Source organism: Jaculus jaculus, chromosome 12 (genome assembly GCF_020740685.1).
Source record: "Jaculus jaculus isolate mJacJac1 chromosome 12, mJacJac1.mat.Y.cur, whole genome shotgun sequence".
NCBI classification, from domain to species: domain Eukaryota; kingdom Metazoa; phylum Chordata; class Mammalia; order Rodentia; family Dipodidae; genus Jaculus; species Jaculus jaculus.
Genome location: NC_059113.1, coordinates 26,446,203 through 26,470,723, shown reverse-complemented (window position 1 = coordinate 26,470,723; position 24,521 = coordinate 26,446,203). Strand labels below are relative to the sequence as shown.

Here is a 24,521-nt window from a genome sequence, read left to right as displayed (position 1 = left end):
TCGTTGGTCTCCAACTCCTACAGACTGGGGTTACAGACATGAGTTTTTTGGCCATGCCCAACTTTTTACATAGGTTCTGGGGAGTCTTTGTCTTAAGAGGTTCTCATGATTGAGTAGCAAGAGTTCTTAACTGCTGAGCCATCTCCGCAGCCTCTTTGTTTTTATATCAATATAATGCCGGCCTCATTTAATGTTTGGAAGCATTACCACTCCAACATTTTTGGAAAAGTATGAGAACGCTTGCTTCTAGTTCGCAGTTCCTGCTTTTTAAAATTTAATATTGTCCATTCAAATCTCCTTACTTGTTAATGATATGTTTACATTTTCTAATTTGTCATGATTTAGTTTTGATAGGTTGTATGTTCTTAGGAATTTATTCACTTTTATACAGTTAGTTAGCCTATAATTGTTCATGGTAATCATATAGGATCTTTTGTACGGTTGTGGTTTCAGTTGTAATGTTGCTACTTTCATTTCTGAATTTTTTTTCTCCCCCTCCCCTTAGTGTAGCTGACATTATTTTGGGTCCTTTCAAAAATTCAATTCTTAATTTCATTGACCTTTTCCATTTTTCAATTTCCAATCTGATTTTTGCATTTTCCTTTCTTCTACTAATTTTGCTACTCTATAATGACCTTTAACTCCTCTGCTTAAAAACTATTATATATTTGCAAGGAGAGAGAGAGAATAGAGGTATGCCAGGGCCTATTGCCACTGCAAATGAACTCCAGATGCATGTACCATTTTGTGCGTCTGGCTTTACAAGGTTTCTGAGGAATCAAACCCAGGTCACCAGGCTTTGAAAACAAGTGCCTTTAACCACTGAGCCATCTCTCCAACAATCTTCTAATTTTTTTAAGGCTTAGTTTATCCTCATTTGTCTAGTTTTTGATGTGGAATATTAGGCTAATTGTTTGATAGGCTTCTCCTTTTTAAACAGCATTACATACTTTTAAATATTTTTTTATTTATTTAGGTATTGGGAGAGGAAGAGAAAGAGAAAGAGAGAAGGGGGATGGGCATGCCAGGGCCTCCAGCCACTGCAGATGAACTCCAGATGCATGTACCACACTGTGCATATTGCTTACTGGGTCCTTAGGCTTTACTGGCAAGCACTTTAATGGCTAAGTCATCTCTCCAGCCCACTTCCTACTTTTAATACAGGCATTTAGTTATATAAATATGCTGAAAGCATGTCGTTGAACTGCCTCTGGTGCATCCTATATATTCTGTTGATTTTATTTATGTCTTAAGATGTTTGTATATCCCTTTTTGTATATGTCTTACAATATGTTTACATATCCTTTTGATTTCTTCTTTACCCAAAGTATATGTTGTTGTATCTCTATGTGTTTGTGAATTTTCTCAGATTCTTCTTTTTTTTTTTTTTTGATTTTTTGAATTTTTTTGAGATAGGGTCTCGCTCTAGCCCAGGCTGACCTGGAATTCACTATGGAGTCTCAGGGTGGCCTCGAACTCTCGGCGATCCTCCTACCTCTGCCTCCCAAGTGCTGGGATTAAAGGCGTGTGCCACCACGCCCGGAGATTCTTCTTATATTGATTTCTAGTCATACGATTGTGCTCAGGATACTTTACATGATCTCAAGTGTTCATGTATTTGTTAAGACTTGACTCCATGGGTGAACAAACACCCTCTCTTAGAAAGTTTCTGTGTGCTGGCATAAAGTTCTTTGTGTGTCTGTCTGTTGGAGTTACTTGCTTAGATGTAAGTCTAATGTGTTCTTAATTTCTATCTGCAAAATTGGACAGAACTTGCAGTGGTATATTGCTGTACCCTATTGTGTGTGGATTGCTGTCCATCACTACTGTAGAGTAATTAAATTTTTCTGTTTGTCAACTACACTATCAAGGAATAATATCATAAATTCCAAAGTTAAGGATAGTAGATTAGTGATATTTACAGTACCAGTTAGGTACTTTTTTAGGTTTGTAGCAAATTCTCTGAAGATATTAAGATATAGTGACATAATTCAGTTAATCTGACCCAATATTGCTGTTCATCAATATTATTGAATTTATTAATATAACTGTTAAAAATAAAGTATTATATATTCAGTGGTAAAAATAATTTGACCAAACATTTTTTTTTTCTTGTTGCTGTGCTGGACATCAATCCTCAGGCCTTGTGCATGCTGGGAAAGCACCCTTCCACTGAGTATCTCCCCTAGTCCATTTAAACAAAGACTCTTGAACTGTCAGCATTGCAAGTGATCTGCTAAGTATATCAATTACGGTTTTGCAGGAATAACATTGTGCCTAACAGATATTTGTGGTATAGTGTGTGTTGAGAAACTTGTGGTGTAGTGTGGTGATAAACTTGTGGTTTTTTTCTTCTTCTCTTCAGCCTGTGCATCCCAACAGAGTTCCAGTACCAGCCTATGCAGCCAGGCAGCCTCCACAGTTTCCATCAAGGTCAGAAGGGGATGCACTTAGATGAGTTGACCACATTAAATCCATGGGTTAATGCTTTACAGTTTCTCTTGTATTTAAATTTGATTTAGGACAAGATATGTCAATTTAATTTAGAACGAATTTAGATAAAACAAAATTAATAGAAAATCTTCTCAAGAATTTTGTTGGCGCATCATCAGAAGGACATTTTAAATAAGACTGAGCAAGACTTAGAAATGAACTGCTGTACAGCCCGAGTCTGCACAGGGTTCAAAAAAAGCACGGGCCTTATGTCACCAGCAGGGGGAGCCAGATGAATCATGCCTGCCTTCCCCTGGAGAACAGCTAGAGGAGCTATGAAATAGGAGAACGTTGTTTGGAGGTAACAGTAGGGAAGTGTGAAGCAAGGGTCATGAGGAGGAGGAAGTGCAGAGAGTATCCAGCTTCAGGAACCACCTTGCTATTACAGATGCGTTGGCCCTTTCTGTGAGGGACAGGTGGGACACTAAGAAGCTGAGGAGAAAGTCCTTAATAGTCAGAGGGTAGAGGTGCCAGAAATTAGAGATCTGCCCAGGAAGAGGCCCCTTGACAAACATCCCAGGGTTTGTTTTGGGACCTGGGGGCAAGGATGTTTTATACCCTTAATGATTTTTATAGGGCTTTTGCTTGTTTCCCAGTCAAAACAGCTGGACATACAAGGAAAGAGACTGTGACAAGTGAAGCAGTATGCCACAAGAATGCACTCAGGAAGCTTCCATCCATACTCATGAAGTTTAGCATGACTAGGAGTGTGGCTGGGAACATGGATCAATGGGTAAAGGCGTTTGCTTGCAAAGCCTTTCAGCCTGGGTTTGATTACTTAGCACCCACGTAAAACAGGTTGGCAGTTCCTTTGCAGCGGAAAGAGACCCTGTGTCAAAGGTGGAACACAGATACTTCGAAGTTGTCCTCTGACCTCCACATGCCTAGAGTGGCACGTGAATCTGCCCATGCATGCACATACACAGAGACACAAATAAAAGTTAACTAAGAATATTTATGGGGTGCAGAGATGGCTTAGCAGTAAGGCACTTGCTTGCAAAGCTTAAGGACCCAGTTTCAGTTCCCCAGTAGCCACATAAGCCAGATGCACAAGGGGGAGTTCATTTTTAGTGGTTAGTGGCTCTGGTACACCTATCCTCATTCTTTTTCTCTCTCATAAATACATATTTATGATCAAGATTGAGAATTTTCATTAAAAAGATTGAGTATTTTAGCACAGAACAAGAAACTTAAAACAAATAAAATTCTAGAACTTAAAAACACTAGAACTGAAATTAAAAATTCAGTAGATGGATGAAACCAGTGGAATCAGATGGATAGGACCTTGCCACCCCCAAGTTCTTGAGATTCCAACTGCATTGCAGGACTGAGGAGTGTCTTCGTGCATGACTCTAGCATTCAGGAAGTGACTGAGATCTGACCAAGAACGGAGAGAAGAACCTACCAGCTAACAGGCAGATGCTCCCCAGTGTTCTTGTGCAGCACTGGAGTAAGGGTAGAAGAGGTTAAGGAAGGGGTCTGCAGGGGGAAGCTGAGGGTTGAGATGGGTAGGTGTAGACATGATGGACATTTAATTGTCAGAACTAGATATTGTTTGAGGAGGCTGGGTTGTCAGCTCTGTGGATGTAAACACAGGCTAAATGTCCATAAATTTTCACAGCACAGCAGAAGTGCTTCATCTGCTTACTGCTTTTGTTTTTGCAACTTAAGTTGATAATTTCATGGGCTACTTTAAAATATAAACTAGAATATTTATATCTCATTGATAGTGGAGTAATATTAATACGAGGTAGTGACTCCATTGTAGATTCTAATCAGAGCCCCTTCCCCATCGAATACCATATTAACAATAATTCTCAGAATATAAAATGCCCGTACCTATTGTCAAAGAGGTTGAGAATAATGTTAATTTGGGCTTATCATGAGTCCAGTATTGTTTTATTCAGTCCATACACACTATCAATGTTTCTTTTCTCTTGTTACAGGCCGCCTCCACCACAACCAAAGGTATCATCTCAGGGAAATTTAATTCCTGCTCGTCCAGCTCCTGCACCGCCATTATATAGCTCCGTCACCTGAGTCCAGAACCTTCTTTTTTAAATGTCTTTCTTCAGGGAACTGAGCTAATTTTTTTTTTTTTCGTAATGTTCTCTTGAAAAGCCTTTCTCTTGCAACTATGAATGAAAATGTGCTGCCACAGAGCAGACTTGACTGATACAGAAACACATGGAGTTAGGAGTGGGAAGTCCGTGGAAATGCAGCCAAGCCAGGGGTTTACTGGAAAATTTCCATTTCCATCAATAAGTACTCTTCTTTGGTCAGTTGTGAGCTTAATTCACTTAACATGGACTAAGTTTCTCAATTTACTGTATCTGTGTAACTTTTGTCAATAGTGCTTAAATGTAATCCTGAACTCTTGACCTTAGTTTTGAAATTTATGTAGTTTCTTGTTGAACATATACTCTAATGCATATGAAAACTATTAATTAACTGCCAATAATGTTTGATATTTTCATCTTGCATGGATTAATAACTGTTGTAGTCTAGAATCTTCTGTTATTCATCACATGAAAGCAAATATTCTGCATTCATCACAGAATGGACAGGAATCACAATTACAGCATCATAATATTATGTTGAAAGTACAAAATACACTAAAAGTGTGTGCATTCAGTTACTGGTTTTCATTTTTATGGCTGTTTAACTATGATGACTATTAGGAAAGTTAACTTAATATTAGAATTTCTATTCTGTACCATGTTAAAGCATGGCATCACTTTACAACAGACTTAGTTCAATGAAAGTGTAAGCTTTAAGGTACGAAGCACTACCAGATCTAATCAGATAGACAGTTTATTGTGGCTGTAATAAAGTAGGTGCAATTCTAATATTTTCACCCACTTGAACTATTTAAGACTACTTGAGGATTCATGAGCTTTAACTTTAAGTCAAAAATCTGAATTTTCAAAGTGTGACTCTAAGTCATTTAGAATGTTTACATTTACTAAGGTGTGCTGGATCATGTCTCTTCAATAATATTTTCATAAACATTATGCTACAGAAAGGAAGAAAAGGTTTTCTTATGTAGCTACAAGGTGGCATGGGATCTGTGAATTATTATCTCAGTTGTATTAAAATGAATTTTCACTATGAAAGAAATTACATGGATGCTAAAATTTTAGCACTTAAAAATTTTCATAACCTTTCATAAAGAAGTTAAATATTAGGTTTATTAACTGAATTTCATTAGTTTTTTAAATAACTTTTGCTTTGTATATATATGATATACATATATATATATATACACACACACACACATAAACAAATAAAACATTTACAATAATTACAATACTTGAAATTTCCTTTTTTTAGTAACTACTAGATACACCACTATTTGTAATTTTATTAATTTAAATGTGTGACTTTAGATGAAATCTAAGTGAATCTTTTTCCAAATTGTGTAGTTTCTTTTTTTTTCCCCTAAGGAAAACAGATTTGTTTTTAAAGAAGATAGAAACTCATTTTTCTCAGGATGACACAGTAACAGTCACACACATTTTAAACTGTGAGTGATCCCAGCTGACGGTTCTTTGTTTCAGTGTAAGTCTGTGGTTGTAGGAGCTAAAAACTGTGCCATTCACTCGAATACCTTCAAAATTTGTAGCTGTGATGCATGTCACTTGAAAACTTGCAGTTAATATATTAGCTATAAATTTAATGCTGTCTTTGGAATTAATTACTTGGAAGTTTTTTTCTGAACTTCATTAACTTATTTTCTCTAAAGTTGATATGCTTCTCACTCAGTTCTAATGTAGCATACAGAAATGAAGACCCCTTATGTTTTCATGCTTGTGGCCTTCATGAAATTCTACAATGTTTGTATAATTAAGGAGAAATGACCTACAAATTTGATGTCACTGACTGTAGGTCACAGATTGACTGTATTTAGAGCATAGCATTCAATATCTTGATAGCCTGGGTCTCTGTATAGTTCAGCACTATGTAGGGTTTCTAAGAAGAAATGAGATCTTACTAACTGTCATATACTGGCATGTACTTTGCTAGGTCCTGTGGTGGATGAAAGTTCAGCATGGAACATGTTTCCTGCCAGTTTGAAGTATAATGTCTGTTATGGAGAGAGCCCTACCCAAAAGGAAGAGTAACACAAAGTCTGTTGGGTATTTTTGTTTTTTGTACATATCCCAGACTTCCCTCAAACTCAGATGCTCCTGCTTCTGCCTCCTGAATGCTGGGGTTACAGGAGGGTGCACCATGCAGTATGAACCCTGCCTTATTAAAGATATAAATTTTAAAAGGTGAGGGGAGAGGAAGCAGTGAGAAAGAAGGAGAGATTCTTGTTGGACACTTTGACAGGTGCAAGCATTGGCCAGCATTGTTCTTACTTCTGTGAAGGAGGTTGAAGGCAGCTGTGGCTGTACTGGCCTAAAAGCAGTTCTGGTCTGGCGCTGGCCAATGCTCTGGGAGACGAGCTCAGGCTGTGCTGTTGCTTGTTTTGGTTTATACTGTTCCTTTGCATGCTTAGTGCCCTGTTGCCATCTCCTGCATCCATCAAGCCACCTCTCAGCTGCCACTATGTGTTCTTGCTCCTTCCCACAGGGTTTTTGCATATTGCCTCCTAGCTTGTAATTAGTATGAGAAACTAAGTCATTGCTTGATATTTGGAAAGAATTTAGTGGTAATGACTGAACAGAGATGGACACTGGGGAGTCTCTGGGGTCCAAGGAGATAAGGCATTATATAGGGAAGTCAGAGAGGCATCAAGATGGGAGAAAATAGGTGGCAACTGGGTCTGAGATGAGAAAAATATCAAATACTATTTTGAGGTGTCTGGCTAGATGCTGTATTACGTCTAGAATCTTCTCCCACTACATAAACAAATGCTTGTTCCTTGCATTCAGTAGTTTTTGAAGAGAATGGCATTACATGAATTTTATCCATCCTTGTGGAGAACCAAGAAGAAAAGCCTGGCTGCAATGCAGTCCATACAAACAGTGTGAGAGGAAAAAAACCGTAGCAGTCTCTCTGTCCAGAAATGACATCATTTCGGTGGCCCACGCCTTTAATCCCAGCATTTGGGAGGCAGAGGTAGGAGGATCGCCGTGAGTTCGAGGCCACCCTGAGATGTCATAGTGAATTTCAGGTCAGTAAGACCCTACTCGAAAAACCAAAAAAAATAAAACAAATAAAATAATGTTAGCCTGGAAGCTCTTTGAATCTTAGCACATGAGTGCGCGCATGCGAACTTTTGTTCTGTCTTTGCGGGCCTTGCGCCAGCCTCAGGCGTGATCTGCACGGAGCAGCACCCGCCCCTGGCGCCGCAGCTCCTCTTTACTCAGGACCCCATCGGGGCTCCTTTCTCCAGTGAGGAGGGAGCGGAGCGCCGAGGACAGCGGCCCAGGGCCAGGGTGGGGCCCGCCCGGCAACGGCCGCACCTCACAGCCCCGCCCCCGGCAACGGCCGCACCTCACAGCCCCGCCCCCGGCAACGCCCGCACCTGACAGCCCCGCCCCCGGCAACGGCCGCACCTGACAGCCCCGCCCCCGGCAACGCCCGCACCTCACAGCCCCGCCCCCGGCACCGCCCGCTCCTGACAGCCCCGCCCCCGGCAACGCCCGCACCTCACAGCCCCGCCCCCGGCAACGCCCGCACCTCACAGCCCCGCCCCCGGCAACGCCCGCACCTCACAGCCCCGCCCCCGGCAACGCCCGCACCTCACAGCCCCGCCCCCGGCAACGCCCGCACCTCACAGCCCCGCCCCCGGCAACGCCCGCACTGACAGCCCCGCCCCCGGCAACGCCCGCACCTCACAGCCCCGCCCCCGGCCGCGCCACACCCATTGGACACGCCCCCCATCCCCGCCCCGCAGAGTTCCCCCCCACCCAACGTCCGCGAGCCGGCGGGCGGTGCTGCTGCGACCCTGGAGCCGCGCCATGTTCCGCCCTGTGCTGCTCCTCGCCGGGCTGGGCGGCGTGCTGGCGTCGGGATTCGTTGAGCCGGCGGGCGCGGCGGGGCGGGGCGGGGCGGGGCGGGGCGCGGGGGGGCGGGGCGGGGCGGGGCGGGGCGGGGCGGGCGGGTCCTCGGGCGCCCCCTGGCGGCGGACCGCTCGCCCGCGGCTCCAGCTGCGCAGGAAGAAAACCCCAGGTGCGTGTGCGCGCTCGCCCAAGCCCGAGCCCGGAGCAGAGGGTGGGAAGCGGCGCAGGCTGGACCTCGGCGCGAGTGTCTGCGGAAAGCCGGCTCTCGAAGGTCTGAGCGTGTGCGGCTTGTGCTTAAGGTCCCTCAACAAAACCCCACAAGTCGCACTCCAGACACCTCAGAAACTTCTTAACTCTCACCCAAACTCCACAACCTGGCTTGCCCCAGTGATCTGTGGGGCCCAGCGTAACTTGCGCGTGCAACAGTAAGCAAATAACAACAAGACGATAAAACAAAACCCCACCAGAATCAGGTAGATGCAGAGGTTGTGTGGCCAGGTAGGGGAAGGAGGACTCATGTGAAAAGATGCCTCCCTTGCTCGGGGTCATTCTCTGCCTCTTTCCAGGCTGTTCTGATCTTGCCATTCCGTCCTTGTCAGGACTTGACATGCTTGACATGCCTTTCCTGCCGGCTCTGTAATGTTCCATTACTTGGAAGTAACCACAAATTATTTAGCTATACACAGCTATCGCTGTAAGAAGCTTCTCAGGGAGGCTTTCCGAGCTGCTGTTAGCGATAATACCCAGTTCTGAAAGAACAGTGGGAATACGAACCTTGACTCTCAGCTTCACTTCTTGATCTTTTCCCAGTGCTTTCATTGGCTGGCCCCATCTGTTATCCAAAGGGCCCAGGAGCCTGCACCGTGCAGTCTACGACTGAGATTCCTGCTTAAAAGTAGCTCACGGCAGGGCAGAGAGAAGCAGGGAGTTGTACTAGGATAAGTGTTGCCCAAGATGCATTTATCGTCTCCTGGACTCTATGATCTACGACCAACTAGAAACTTAGAGATATAGAAACAGGGGATATGTCTTTTTTAATGAAAATATAAAGATTCGTTTTATTTCTACTGAGGGAATAAGAGGGAGCCTTGTCCTATAGGAGCATGGAGTCAGACAAGATGGCTCAACTGTAATGTGTCAGTATCAACTGTTCTTACACATTTTATTTTGGAGATGAAGTATAGATTAGGTACAGAATATTATATTACAAAAGTCATTGGAGCTTTGAATACAGTTAACATTTCTATTTTATCCTATATTTAATTTTACTTTATATTCATATTTTGATATTTATTTTACACTTTAGTCACAGACTGAAAATTTTAATATTTATTTAGAAAAATTTAAATTTAGGAACATTTCTTTGTTCAGGTTACTATCCAGATATAATATTTTTTTTTTTTTTTCGAGGCAGGGTCTAACTCTAGTCCAGGCTGACCTGGAATTCACTGTGTAGACTCAGGGTGGCCTTGAACTCACGGCAATCCTCCTACTTCTGTTTATTAAGTGCTGGATTTAAGGGTATGTGCCACCATGTCTGGCTCCATAGTTAAGTGTGTGTGTATGTGTATGTATGTGTGTGTGTATATATATATATATATACACATATATATGTATGTATATATGTATGTATGTATGTATATATACACATACACACATATACATATATATGTATGTATATATATACATATATGTATGTATGTATATATGCATGTATGTATATATATACACATACATACATATACATATATATACATACATACATATATGTGTATGTGTATGTATGTATATGTATATGTTAGAGAGAGAGAGAATGGGTGTACCAGAGCATCTAGCTACTGCAAATGAACTCTGGATGCATGTGCTATCATATGCATCTGGCTTGTGTGAGGTCAGGAGAATCAAACCTGGATCCTTAGGCTTCACAAGCAAGTGCCTAAACCACTAAGCCATATCTCCAGCCTCCTCTTTTTATACACATTTTTTCCTTATCCTTATTTACTGGTTTTTCACTTTTTAAGATTGCTTTTGTGAATTGGATCCTTTTCTTAAAAATTATCATTGTTTTTGTAAATTATTGCATTATTATCTGTATGAACTATCAGATGTGTCCTTTTCCCTTAGAATTTGAACCTTCTTCATCTATGTACAGAGAAGCTGAGCCCTATCTGTACATAGGAGGAGGTCTAGAGCCTGCCTTCAATGGTAATGCTCCTAAAATCTTGTCATCAAATAGATGTTCATTGGAGGGTTCATATAAATCAGACTTTTAAAATTTACAGACATATAATTACTTAACAAATCAAGCTGAGCAAAAATTGTACAGTTTTCATTCCAGAATCCAAATTCTCAACCAGTGAGGTATTGAAATACTGTTCTGTGACTACAAGAGTCAACACATTCCAGAAAATATCCAAACTTTAAACAATCACACCCATTCTGATTGCATAACCACAAGATAAATCATGGCCCAGCAATGCAGAAGACCCAGATGTTTCTACCAATATATGTGCCGTAAGGACAGATGGTCATGTTGGCCGCCATCCCACATGGCTCACATTGCATCTAGGTCTTCTAGGACTGTCACAGACTCCCACTGTAATTGATATACTCTAGTATGTGCGTTATTTAGTTTCCAACCTCTACTAGAGGGAAGCAGGGTAGAAAGAGTGTGAGTGATGGGTCGGTGTGTGCCTCCCATAGTGTGGCTCTAGCTGGGCAGCTTGACATCCATATTTGCTCTTCTTAACATTATTTAACCTTGAGGAAACAGCACACAACATGGCACTTGTTACTGGATCTAAGCTTCTTGCTCACTGCCAATCCAGGACAGTCTCACCACCTGATTATTTTAGTTTAAGTGCACTTACCAAAACCTCATTTTGAAATAAGATTCTGTTTATAGACTCTTGGTGGTTATAACCTTTGGAGGAGGGCATTATTCTGCCTACTCGATATACCAGTGGGAACATGTCTTTGCTTCAAAAGTGATAGGGACCTTTTCTGTGATTCTCTTAAAGAGATTGAACACAGATTCTATTCACCATAGGCTCTTCCTGTTGTTTCTCCTGGCAATAAAGGAAACTTCAGGGATGTTTACCCAGAAGCCTGGGTCACCAGAGAAAGCTTATGTTTCCATGACATCTCATAATGTTGGCAGCCTGTGGTTTGCTCAGTTAGAAGTCAAAGCACCAGAGTCATATGCTGTATAGGTTGCCTTCAGAACCTGTAGTAGTCTGCCAAGTGCACCTCTTGTCATTTATCATGTAGGAGGATATTTTCCATGTACACTGGAATACCAAACCAGTAAACGTTGAATTTTCTTGAATACAGTATATGTGTGTGTTTAATCATGATTCCAGACGTTCTACTCCTTATCAAGGCCTTGAATACACCTACTACTTTCTACAGGTTTACAGGCATGCTATCAAGATCATATCTTCCTTAATGGTATTTAAGTCTCCTCTTGATGGTACAGAAAGCTAGCCTTAAGACTTAGTGATTTTAAATAGTTTGAACTTTTTATTTGTATTTCTGTTGGTCTTAAGTCCAAAATGTTACATTCAAATCAAGGTTTATTGTATATTGTGCTCTTCTTGAGGTTCAAGCAGACCATTTGTTTCCTTGGCTTTTCCAGTTTCTAGTGGCGATCTATATATCTTAGGTTGTGGCCCCTTCCTGTATCTTCAAAGCCAAGAGCATTGTCCTGAGTACTTTTCACACTGGCAGTTCTCTGGCTGTCTCTTCTGTTTCTTTCTTTCTTTCTTTTTTTTTTTTAATATTTTTTTTTTGCTCTTTTTTTTTTTTCTTTATTTGAGAGCAACAGACACAGAGAGAAAGACAGATAGAGGGAAAGGGAGAGAATGGGCGCACCAGGGCCTCCAGCCACTGCAAACGAACTCCAGACACGTGTGCCCCCTTGTGCATCTGGCTAACGTGGGACCTGGGGAATCGAGCCTCGAACCGGGGTCCTTAGGCTTCACAGGCAAGTGCTTAACCGCTAAGCCATCTCTCCAGCCCTCTTCTGTTTCTTTATTTAAAAACCTATTATGGCCAGGCGTGGTGGAGAACACCTTTAATCCCAGCATTCGTAGGCAGAAGTAGGAGGATCGCCATGAGTTCGAAGCCACCCTGAGACTACATAGTGAATTCCCGGTCAGCCTGAGCTAGAGTGAAACCCTACCTTGAAAAACAAAACAAAACAAACAAACAAATAAACAAACAAAAACTATATGCCCTTAAAGATAAACCAGGATAATTCCCCTATTGTAAGAGTAGCTGACAACCAACCTTATGTCTGCTTTGCCACTGTTAGAAGAGAGTCCAGGGTCTAAGAATAATCCACACAATCGAAAGCATTTTGGCAAGGCAATCATAGCTTTTTAAAAGAGGTAAGAAAATCTACTGGAGTTTTTACATTCTAGGTCTTGGCTTTTACTCTGAGTCAGAGCTTGGCCTCACAACCTCATGTGATTAGCTAAACTTTAAATACAGCAGAGTTTCTAGGGGAAACCTAGAGAAATGGAAGCTGTTTAGGGACCTTTTACCAGATACAAACATAGAATCTTTGCTTTCAAGGATTGTTGATTCAGTTTCAAGCACAGCTGACTCAAGAAGCGGGACTTCACACAGAATGGCATCCTTCCAGAGATGAGTTTTTCTATCTTTTTAACCTGTAGACAGAAAAGATAGCATCTCTCTCTCTCCCTCTCCCTCTCTCCCTCCCTTTCTCTTTCTCTCTCTCTCTCTCTCTCTCTCTCTCTCTCTCTCTCTCTCTCTCTCTCTCTCTCTCTGTCTCGATACCATGTAGTCTAACACATTCACAGTCAGAACCTGTATGTCTTTGAAGGTCATTGTTCCATTTACCACAGATGATGAAATGGGAAGAGTCCTTGGTAGACTGGGCAGCAGAGTCTGGGATTTGATGAGGACCTGTATTGAGATAGTGAAGGTGTAACTGTCATCTCTGCCAAGAAATAATACAAACGTGCTTCTGGCATTGTTGGCTCACTGGGGTAGAGCACACAGCATCTGTTTCTATTCGTGTTTGCTTATAGGTGCCAGTGCCAGGGCTGATTTGCTTCAGCAAAGACACTGTTTGGAGTGATACCTGTGCTGTAGTTATCATGTAATTAAACATGTTTGGTCGTTGTCATTCTGTATCACTTGTCTATCATTTGCACAGACCAAGCAGGTCAAAGGGAGGATGTAACAAGAGTCATCACCCTTGCTTATTTTAGTTCTCTCAATGGTGGGGCGCATTTATTTTCCAGAATATTTTTGTTTAATGTTTTGGTGGCGATGACAGGCAGAGGCTTCCATTTGGCCCTTATTGTCAACAATCCTCAACATGCCACACAGGAGGCAATGTGAATTCCATGAGTTACTACCCATATCTTTATACAGCATATTCCCTGATTAGGGAACTATGGTAGGATAGATTTGTAGGCCCAAGAGAACAGATGTATTTTATTAACCTAAGCTCTATCATCGCCCGACTTCTTCTAAGTAATAATTTTTCCTAGGTATTTTAGGTCTTAAAAAATTCAGGACTGGAGAGATGGCTTAGCGGTTAAAGTGCATGCAGGTCCCACGTAAACCAGATGTACAAGGTGGCCCATGTGTCTGGAGTTTGCAGTGGCTAGAGGCCCTGGCACGCCCATTCTCTCTCTCTCTCCCCCTCTGTCTCAAATAAATAAATAAAAATATATCTTTTTAAAATATCAGGGAAGGACCGTTATTTAGCATTAGGCAGAATATCTGACTAATTGAGTCTTGAGTATGTATATCCAACCTGAAGAGTTACTTTGAGTTTAACACATCACCCTTCCTGCATGAACTCACCACAGGGTGTTTGCGAAGCCACAAAGGACATATTCCTCTGGTGTATCCCTTTGTAACTTGATCTCTCCAGCCCATGCTTCTGATTTCTTATTGTAACTGTGTACTTAAACAAAATAAACAATATAATTTCACAGTCACTGCCAAATTTTGGTTTTATAAATAAAATTACTGGTGTCTTTTTTATTATAAAAGCCATGTAGTCATTTTTACAATGTACAGCCAATCAGAGAGAAATTCATCAAGATTTCAGCTTATTATTTCTTTTAGTAGTCAATGATTTGTAAGTCACTGTAATGCTGTGTTCCCAGGAACCAGACAGGTAGGTTCTACTACCTTTTTAATGAAATGGAAGGCTGATTTTATGGATTATGGAAGTCATTTCCTCTTTTAGTGTTGTCTCTAAGACAATTTAGAATAAAAGAATGGACTGAAAACATTCTCTATCTTTACTATTTTTTCTTTAAGATTTTGTCAGTTTCATAATATCAATTTGATTAAAAGCACCTAAGATTCTATCCTTAATTCTGCAGAGGAACACTTGAATTTGAAAATGTTTCTTATGGAATCCAGCTTTTGGAATCTTCCATTAATTTTCAGCATATCATTTGTAAATCAGGGAATGAAAACAATGAACTTGAAAGTTTTGACAAAACAGCAGAAGCTTAGAAAACCATCAAATGGACTCTGAAAGTTTTGTAAATGAAAAAGTAAGTTTTTTATTTTATTTTTTACCTTCAAAGCAGTTATTCTAGTTTACTAAAGATTAAGACATTAGCCTAGGGGGCTGCTTCCGGTGTGGAGAATTAAATCCTCTCAGAAGTGTATTGTCCAACTAAAGGCAATGGGTCATCTGAGATTGTTTGGCCTACTGATAAGCCCAGGAAAAGATTAGAGATCACTACTCAAGCAGAAGTTTCCTAAGACTGTCACAAAGATGCTTGACATAAAGGGTGGGCTGAGTATGTCGTGGAATGGGCTGCAAGAGACCCATATGGCTTCCTTACAACAGTCATTCCGGCCCTCACTCCACTCTTCCTAGCAAGCTCTGTCCTGTCCTGGAAATTGGCCAAGATGACTGAGGCCAAGGAGAAAGAGCAAAAGAAGCAGCAAAAACATCAAGAAAATATTGCCAAAGCTAAGAGACTAAAAAAAGATTAAAGGAATGGAGAGGTTGTGTAACTGGAGAAAAACCATTTGGAAATCGTGCAGCTTTGGAAGGACTCACTAAGGTTTCATTCATGTTCACGGAAGTATTACTTAATAAATTACATCTGACCATATAGGAGAATCATGTTCTGACCTCGATACTGTACTAACTTTTAGGCTGGTATAGAAGTTTGTTGGTTTCTCATATGACCCAGCTATAGCATTCCTAGGCATATATCCTAAGGACTCATCTCATTTCCTTAGAAGTACGTGCTCAACCATGTTTATTGCTGCTCAATTTATAATAGCTGGGAAATGGAACCAGCCTAGATGTCCCTCAACTGATGAGTGGATAATGAAGATGTGGCACATTTATACAATGGAGTTCTACTCAGTGGTAAAGAAAAATGAAGTTATGAAATTTGCAGAAAAATGGATGGACCTGGAAAGGATTATACTAAGTGAGGTAACCCAGGTCCAGAAAGCCAAACGTCACATGTTCTCTCTCATATGTGGATCCTAGCTACAGATGACTGGGCTTACGCGTGAGAATGAAAATACTTAGTAGCAGAGGCCAGTAAGTTAAAAAGGAGACATAAAGGGAAGAGAAAGGAAGGGAGGAGGGTACTTAATAAGTTGATATTGTATATATGTAAGTACAATGATTGTTATGGGGAGGTAATATGATGGAGAATAGAATTTCAAAGGAGAAAGTGGGGAAGGAGGGATGGAATTAACATGGGATTTTTTTATAATCATGAAAAATGCTAATAAAAATTTAAAAGATAAAAAAATAAAATTAAAAAAAAAGAAGTTTGTTGGTTTCTGCTGAAAGTTACTATGAATTGGCATTTACCATACCATCCAAACCCCTCTCAAATCTGAAACGTGCAGACATGATGCTGCAAGTAGCAGGTTCCACACCTGAACTTGTGAAGGGCTGCAGCTAAAATACAAGAGCACTGAAAATAAAATTCTCTTCAGGTTAAATGAGATGGAGATGAACTTTGATTAGACTTGGATCCCATCAGCAAGGTGTTATGCAAATACTCTTAAGGTCTGAAAAACTAAAATATTACTGGTCAGTATTTCTGTTGAGGGATGCTCAACTTGTAGTTCTTTATTACTGACAGCTGGGTGCCATTTTGCAGCTTATGTTTTCAAGTGAAAACACTGTATGAAGAAAAATGGCTTTAGGACTATGAACTTGATTCAAATACTGGTTTAAAATGAGGTTCTATTCTGGAAGTGAAAAGTTTATGTTGGCTTGAAAGACATACAGTATATTAATCACAGTTTTAGAATCATTATTTCTTATTTTTTGGAATAGATGCATTGCTGACTTTTTCTCAAAGGGAAATGATATTAATGTGTATGTCTATATTTTTTTTGCATTTTTCTCACATTGACCTTTGAGGTGGTAATTATCAAGACATTTTTGCATTTTTAATGTAATTTTGTAAAGAATTCTCTTACTGGCCATGTAGAGGACCACCTGCTGGAAATAATAATTTTTGTATTTCTGAGCACTGCCATTTTCCTAGATGAGTTGCTGAGAACAGAAACACTGGTGTAAAGCTTGCAGACAAAATGCCAAGTGCTGTTGTACTTGGGCATCAGTGTTGCCTTGTGCTTATGACAGCTGTGAGACAGCTAACATGTCTTATCTGATAATTTGCTGATTATATGGATAGGACTTGTTTTTATTTTATTTTTTAAGATTTTTATTTATTTGAGAGTGATAGAGAGAGAAAGAGGCAGATAGAGAGTGAGAGAGAGAATGGGAGCGCCAGGGCTTCCGGCTACTGCAAACGAACTCCAGACGTGTGTACCCCCTTGTGCATCTGGCTAACGTGGGTCCTGGGGAATCCAGCCTCCAACCGGGGTCCTTAGGCTTCATAGGCAAGAGCTTAACCGCTATGCCATCTCTCCAGCCCAGGACTTGTTTTTATTGCATTCTGTTTTAAACTCGTGTGGTAGTGGTGTCAATTTTTTTTTTTTTTTTACAAAACATTTATTTAATGTATATTGCAAGGGCTCAAGTAGACTTAATTTAAAAAAACAACAAAAATAACACCACAGATGAAGACACAGAATCCATACAGAAATCAAGGAAAAGGACAGACCACCTAAAAATACAAAGACGACACAAAGAGAGGCTGGACAGCTGGGGTCAGGGCTCTTGGCTGGAAATCTGCTTTGAATAGGTTTCTTGCAGGTCCTTTTTTTTTTTTTTTTTTTTTTTTTTGGTTTTTCGAGGTAGGGTCTCACTCTGGCTCAGGCTGACCTGGAATTCACTATGGAGTCTCAGGGTGGCCTCGAACTCACGGTGATCCTCCTACCTCTGCCTCCCAAGTGCTGGGATTAAAGGCGTGTGCCACCACGCCTGGCTCTCTTGCAGGTACTTCTTAAAAGGTGTGGGGTTTTCCCAGAACTGGGTAGCCTGTGTGTTCAAAGGGCTGTCGATGTTGGGTTCTCCTAGCAGGCTCTGGATGCACAGCAAGATGGTCCTGACGTCATACAGGGCTGACCCCTTATCCTTGAGGATGTCCAAGCAGATGTTACCCTGGGTGTCCACGTTGGGGTGGTAACAGGGTGTCAGGAACTTCACTGTGGGTGTGTTGTAAGGGTAACCAGTGGGGAACTCCAGGGAGAGTTTATACCTCAGATCTTCATACACTGTGCCAGCTGCTCCATGGATGGTCCCTATCCATTTGAAAAGGTTGTCTGACTCAGGGAGGGCAGAAATTCCTTTGTCACCAGACATCATGAGGGTCATCAGCTCCTACTGTAGCCTGTTGCCCACAGGGTCCCGGGCGGCGCCCCCGCTAGGCTTGGCTCCTTTCCGGGGGTGGTGGTGACGCTGGCAGCGGCTGGGTCGAGGTTCTGGGAGGCCATCCCGGTGGCGCTGGCAAGAAGACAGGAGCTCGAACACCTCGGCAACTGCCTAATTATTATTTTTTTAAATCAAACAGGATCAAGGTGAAAATTAAAATTTCAATATTCTGATGGAGAATCGAATTTCAAAGGGGAAAGTGCAGGGGGTGAGGGTATTACCCTTGGGTATTTTTTGTAATCATGGAAAATGTTAATAAAAATTGTGAAAAGATAAAAAAAGAAAGAAAATTTCAATCTTCTCTAAAAAATAAATAAACAGTTAAATCCTACTTCCTAAGTGGCAGAGAAAGGCTTAAAATTTAAATTTAAAAAATTTTGAACAGCATAGTAGTGATTGCACAAACTAGATAAATTATATTGAAATGAGAATGGAACGTGCTATAATTACAAGTACAGAGCAAAAACCTAGTAAAACTGGAACTTTCAAATACTAAACATGGTTTTTCTAAATGCATGGTCTAGTAACTTTGTCACTGTAGTATTTAATATCTTATTAATGTTTTTTGCACCTCTGATAATGAATATTAAGTTACTATAATTGATCATTAATCCTAATTTTAATAATTAAATGAGATATTGAAATAAATTTGATACTTTTTTTATAAAGAAAAAAAGACATTAGCCTATTGTAAAATTACAGTAAGTATCCTTTTCTGTTGATCACTCTAATCTTATTAACCCAATAGTTTCCTTGAAATCACACACTACCTTTTTTCCTTCTTACCACACTTTATTATTTACATCTTATCACTCATTTCAGTTCTTATCTGTATTCATTAATTTATATAAATAAATGGTCACACACAGAATTACCAGATATACCCATATGAACTGCCCTGTTTACATCCTGTAAAAGTGCATAGCTTTGTAAGTACATTTATGAAAGAGACTGTTAGGTCCAGGCACAGCTGACATAAATAAATACGTATAGCTCACACAGAAGTGTGTTGCAGTGTTCATTGTTCCCAGTGTTTGTTCTCTCTGGCTTGTATCAGTTTAACAAAATCTCATAATTTAGCTTGGCATTAAAAAGAAACAAATTCCCATATTTCTCGATGTTCCTTGCATCTATCTTGCAAAAATAAGATAAGTAACATGGGAGCAGACATAATGTGTCAGCTTGGGACTGAGTTCTAAAGGAAGTGGTCTTATATTCTCCTTCTTTTCCCTTCCTGCTGGTTACAGTGTATATGATAAAAAAGTATGTGTATGTGTGTGTATATATGTATGTATGTATATATATATGTATATGTGTATGTATGTGTATATGTATATGTATATGTATATGTATATGTATATGTATATGTATATGTATATGTATATGTAGTCTCTGTTATAACCACCAATGTGTCCTAAATAACAGTGCACCAAATGGACTACAAGATATACAAGACTTAGCTTGCCCTGACTTTGGCACACGGTTGGGCTACGCTCAGATGCAGGAAGGAGGAACACTCACTCTTTGTCGTGTATTGTTTTTCAGTTCCCAGAAGTGCAAGAAGCATAAGTCCTGGACACTGAGGTTTCTGAGGCTTCTGTGGGATGGCCATGTACCAGTGCTGTGCTGGCTAGACCTCAGTCCTTTGCCACCAGTCAGGGCAATCCTGAGGCATAACTGACACTCCAAGAGTTTGGGGTTTGTATTGAGACAACTCTAATCTTTATATTTACTACTTTTATTTGGGCTGCATCAATTATTATTTTGTTGTACAAATTGTGGTGCACAATATTCAGTGGTACACTAGTGAGTCTTCTGCTCCTAATCCCTTCCCCATTCCTTAGCTAGTCTGTCCTGGGAGCATCCCCTTGATAATTCAGTTATGCATGACTTCTGTCTCAGATCCATCTTTGGGGAGTCACACAGTTTTCAGATTTTGACATGTGATGAATTCAGATTTGATCACCTACATCTTCAAAATTGCATTTGTTTTGTTTAAAAAATAGCATGAGCAGGTAAATAAGTAGGGAGGCTTTGGTTTTTTAGGGTCTTGACTTTTCAGAGTGTTGGACATAAACAAATGGTAGACAAAGCAACAAATGGAATATTCCTCTTAGATTATCTTGATTACTTCTTTTATTTATTTATTTTTTTAATATTTTATTTTTATTTATTTATTTGAGAGATAGGTACAGAAATTCCTCAAACTAGTAGAGAATGGGATGACAGATTTAAAGAACAAAGGAAAAATATTGCCAACTAAGATCTTCCTTGCCAGCAGAGCTCTACAGTAGACATGAAGACAGTATGATTGAGGTGGGGGCGGGGTTGAAGGGAAGGGAAGAGAGAAAATGTTTTTGCTCAAATGAAAGCTCACGGAGTTCATTGGAGGCAGATGCCTCACCATCAAGTCATGGTAGAGTGTGACGCCCAGCCTCTGCTCATGCCACACTTCCCTCTGCCATCATGAAGCTTCCCTTAGGGACTATAAGCCAAAATTGAAGTTCAAGGTCTCTTAACTGTGAGCCTGTTAAACCAAAAACCCATGATGTTTACACAGAGTAAACATTCAAACTGCAAAACATAACACTGAGCATAGCAGGCAAAATTGAACCAATTCAAGAACTACAACAAATGGAAAATACCAAATCCAACATCTCGATGTGTGGCATGTAGGACTCACAACAAATTCTCTGGGGTTCCAGTTTTGCCCGTTCAAGCTGGGCTTCCCTCAACCAGGACAAGACTTCATCCTGAGGAGGCAGATCTTCTTGGAAGCCATCCCAAAGTCCTGGTATCCCCCAAATTCTGGTTTCTTCACTGCAACCCACAGTTCATCCTCATGGCTGCATGTCCTTCCACAGGACTCCAACAAGCCTAACTCACATTACTCAGTGGCCATTTTCAAAACCCTGCATTGAAAATTCAGTGAGCCCCTCTTTTCTGCATTTGTTATACTTCCATAGTACCAGTTGGGCTACCAAATTTGTAGTTAAAGGTATTTGCTTGTAAAGTCTGCTCGCCTGCGTGTAATTCCCCAGTACCCACATAATGACAGGTGTGCAAAGTGGCACATGAATCTGGAGTTTATTTGCAGTGGCAGTAAACCCTTGACATGCCCACTCTCCTTCTCTCTCTCTTAAATAAATAAAATAACTTTTAAAAATGATTCAACTTCTCAAATATTATATTTAAAAATCTTATGGGTATTTAAATATTTAAGTATTTATAAAGGAATTGTACTAAAAATAGTAAAATTGTATGCACTGAGATCATATAGCTCTCTGAGCTATACTTTATAAGTCAAGTATGTATTTAAAAAGTTAACCATGGGCTGGAGAAATGGCTTAGCAGTTAAGACGTTTGCTTGTGAAGCCAAAGGACCCAGTTTTAATTCCCAGGACCTACATAAGCCAGATGCATGGGCCAGCAGATGCATCTGGTGTTCGTTTGCAGTGGCTACAGGCCCTGGCATGCCCATTCTCTCTCTCTCTCTCTCTCTCTCTCTCTCTCTCCTATCTTTGTATCTCTCTGCTTGAAAATAAATAAATAAAATTAAAGGAAAAGTTAACCATGTCAAATTTGTTATGTACATTCAGGGAAATTTAAGGAACATATAATATTCTTTGAGAATTTCTTTTTTAATTTTTTAAAAGATTTTTATTTATTTATTAGAGACACAGAGAGAGGGAGAGAATGGACACACCAGGGCCTCTAGCCACTGCATATGAGCTCCACATGCATGCGCCACCACGTGCATCCGGCTTACGTGGGACCTGGAGAATTGAACCTGGGTCCTTAGGCTTCACAAGCAAGCTCCTTAACCTCCAAGCCATCTCTCAAGCCCTCTTTGAGAATTTTCTGCTATTAATAAATCTTTCCAAGATTCTGACAAATCTACCAAATTTTTATTTAACTGCCCATGAATCTACACTCTCAGGCCACCTCTTGTTTTAAGCCACATGAACAAGGAAAGGTGCTACTGTAAAGAGGGAAAAATGTTTCTTTACATTTCTTTATACCTAGCCTAGAGAAATATAGAAGTCACTTCCTTATAGGAAGCAAATGACAGGTAAACAGGAAGCTCTGCTGGTCTGAACAGCATTCTCTGGGACCTGCATTGTTAAGAGATAAGCTGGGAGACTCCTGGTGACAGATCTACCTCACACCCCCAAGAAGCCTCCTGTAACTGACAAACAGAGCCCCTCACAAGTCCCTTTTTCTTTCTTCCCTATAATCTTCTAAGATGCATCAAATTCCTCAATATGTTTAAAATTATTTTTATGGCTGTAACTGTCACATGTGAATTGCGATTTATGATTTAACTCCCATCCTGTTTTTGTGATAAACATTTTGTAGTTCTTTTTTTTTTCAATAAAAGCTGACACTCCAAGCAGTTTGGGGTTGCTCTCAAAGATTCCACACTCTGATGTGCAGCCTCAGCTTGTTGGTTCACTCCCAGCACTTTGCCCAATCTGGCCTTGAACTTGACATCCTGCCATATCCTCCTACCTAGCTGGAGTTACAGAGTCCAGGCATTTGCCACCACATCTAGCATCCACTTGGCCTTCAACAAGGCTGTGATGTTCCCTTATGGTTGCTGCTAGCACATCTTGCTGATCCAGTCATAGATAAAGCTCATGAGTCTTCCTGTCTTAGTAACAGTTGTCTACTCACTGTCTGAAGAGAAATTGAGTTGTGGGAGAGACAGCAGATTGATGGTGTAAGTATTCTTTTTAAATTGATGTTTCTGTGAACATCCAGCTTTATGGTTTGTGGATCAGGCTATGTATACTTCGTGATGAGATATAATTACTTCATGCCTCATTGTCATGTTTTTGTCATTTGCAGGGACAAGTATCAATCTAGGCACTCTTTATGGAGTAAATTTTTTCTGAGCACCTTATTCAAATAAGTCCTATGTTGTTGCTAATATACAAATAAGGACATCAAACATATAATTCCCATTTTGTCACACACTGGTATGTAACATCAGAAAGAGTGTCCTGACACGCTCAACTACAGTGCCCCTAAGAACTTCTCTACTCTACATTACTGAAGGTCACTGAGTGTTGCCGAATTTATCTACTACTTTCCAGCGCCCCATACCTTACTACTAAATACTTGGTGATACTTGCTACTTGCTGCATGTTATCACCAAGACAGTGGGGCCAGAATGGTGTTTTGTGGGCTGTAAGGATAAGAAAGGTCACTCTGGACTCGATTAGCACAGACAGCAGCAGAGCCACAGACAAGGCAAGGTGATGATGTGTGCCCTGGTTGCCTTCCAGTAAAGGCAGACTGCTTCTGATTGTGCTTGCTGCTGTTGGATTAAACAAAGGGAGCTGTACCAGTTGCCAGAAACTATGTTGACTCACCCCAGTGAAGCAATTTTGCTAGTATATCTGTTCCAAACCATCCCGGAAATGGAAAGTGATGCTGGAATGTCTCTGGTGTTCTATCGGGTTCACAGTAGATGCATCTGTAACAAGGTCCTGATAACTACATGGTCCCCATTGGCCTGTGATTTTTAAGTTGACTGCATAATCTTCATTAGCCCTGGTAATAAAATATCTTTATCTTTCGTACAACTTTGCATCCATGGCCACCTTATCCATGCTTTGGTGATTATCTAAGAATTTATGGTGCTACTGCTTATTATGAATTACTATTTCCTCTTTCTTCTTAGCAGAAAGTTAGCTATTCACTAGCTCATTACATGACCAGCTTATCTATAGACATCCAGAGAGTTTGTCTTTTCCTGGTACCAGTTGCTTTGTCAATAGTGGGTCCAGCAGGAAGCAGACAGCAAACTGCTGAATAGTGTTCTGTAGCCACTTTATGAGCTGGAAGAAGACCACATAAAGTCTATTAAATGGATATCAGAGCTACTGATAGGAAATTTGGTGTTGGGGGCACTGGAGAGATGACTCAGTGGCTAAGGTATTTACCTGCAAACCTTAACTTGACTTGGATTTTATTACCCAGTACCCACATAAAGCCAAATAAACAAAGTGGTGTATGTGTTTGAAGTTTATTTGCAGCAGCTGGAGGCCCTGGTATACCCATTCTCTCTGTCTATCTCTCTCTGCTTGCAATGAATCAATAAAAATATTCAAAACAGGGCTAAAGAAATGGCTTAGTGGCTAAGGCATTTGCCTGCAAAGCCAAAGGACCCCGGTTTGATTCTCCAGGACCCACATAAGCCAGATGCACAAGGGGGCACATTCATCTGGAGTTTGTTGCAG

At 40.6% G+C, this 24,521-nt stretch overlaps 1 protein-coding gene and 1 pseudogene across 1 annotated transcript in view; one reads left to right on the top strand and one right to left on the bottom strand.

Annotated features, from left to right (window-relative positions):
* The window catches only part of Adam9 (ADAM metallopeptidase domain 9), a 99,516-nt gene extending 94,385 nt beyond the window's left edge, over nucleotides 1–5,131 (top strand). The window contains exons 21-22 of the mRNA XM_045131546.1: nucleotides 2,366–2,433; nucleotides 4,440–5,131. Of these exons, the coding sequence (XP_044987481.1) occupies nucleotides 2,366–2,433; nucleotides 4,440–4,533 (162 nt within the window). The 3' untranslated portion in view covers nucleotides 4,534–5,131. The remainder of the gene's footprint in view (nucleotides 1–2,365; nucleotides 2,434–4,439) is intronic.
* A 12,409-nt stretch (nucleotides 5,132–17,540) lies between these two features.
* Nucleotides 17,541–18,335, bottom strand: LOC123453780 (annotated as a pseudogene).
* Nucleotides 18,336–24,521: the final 6,186 nt, after the last annotated feature.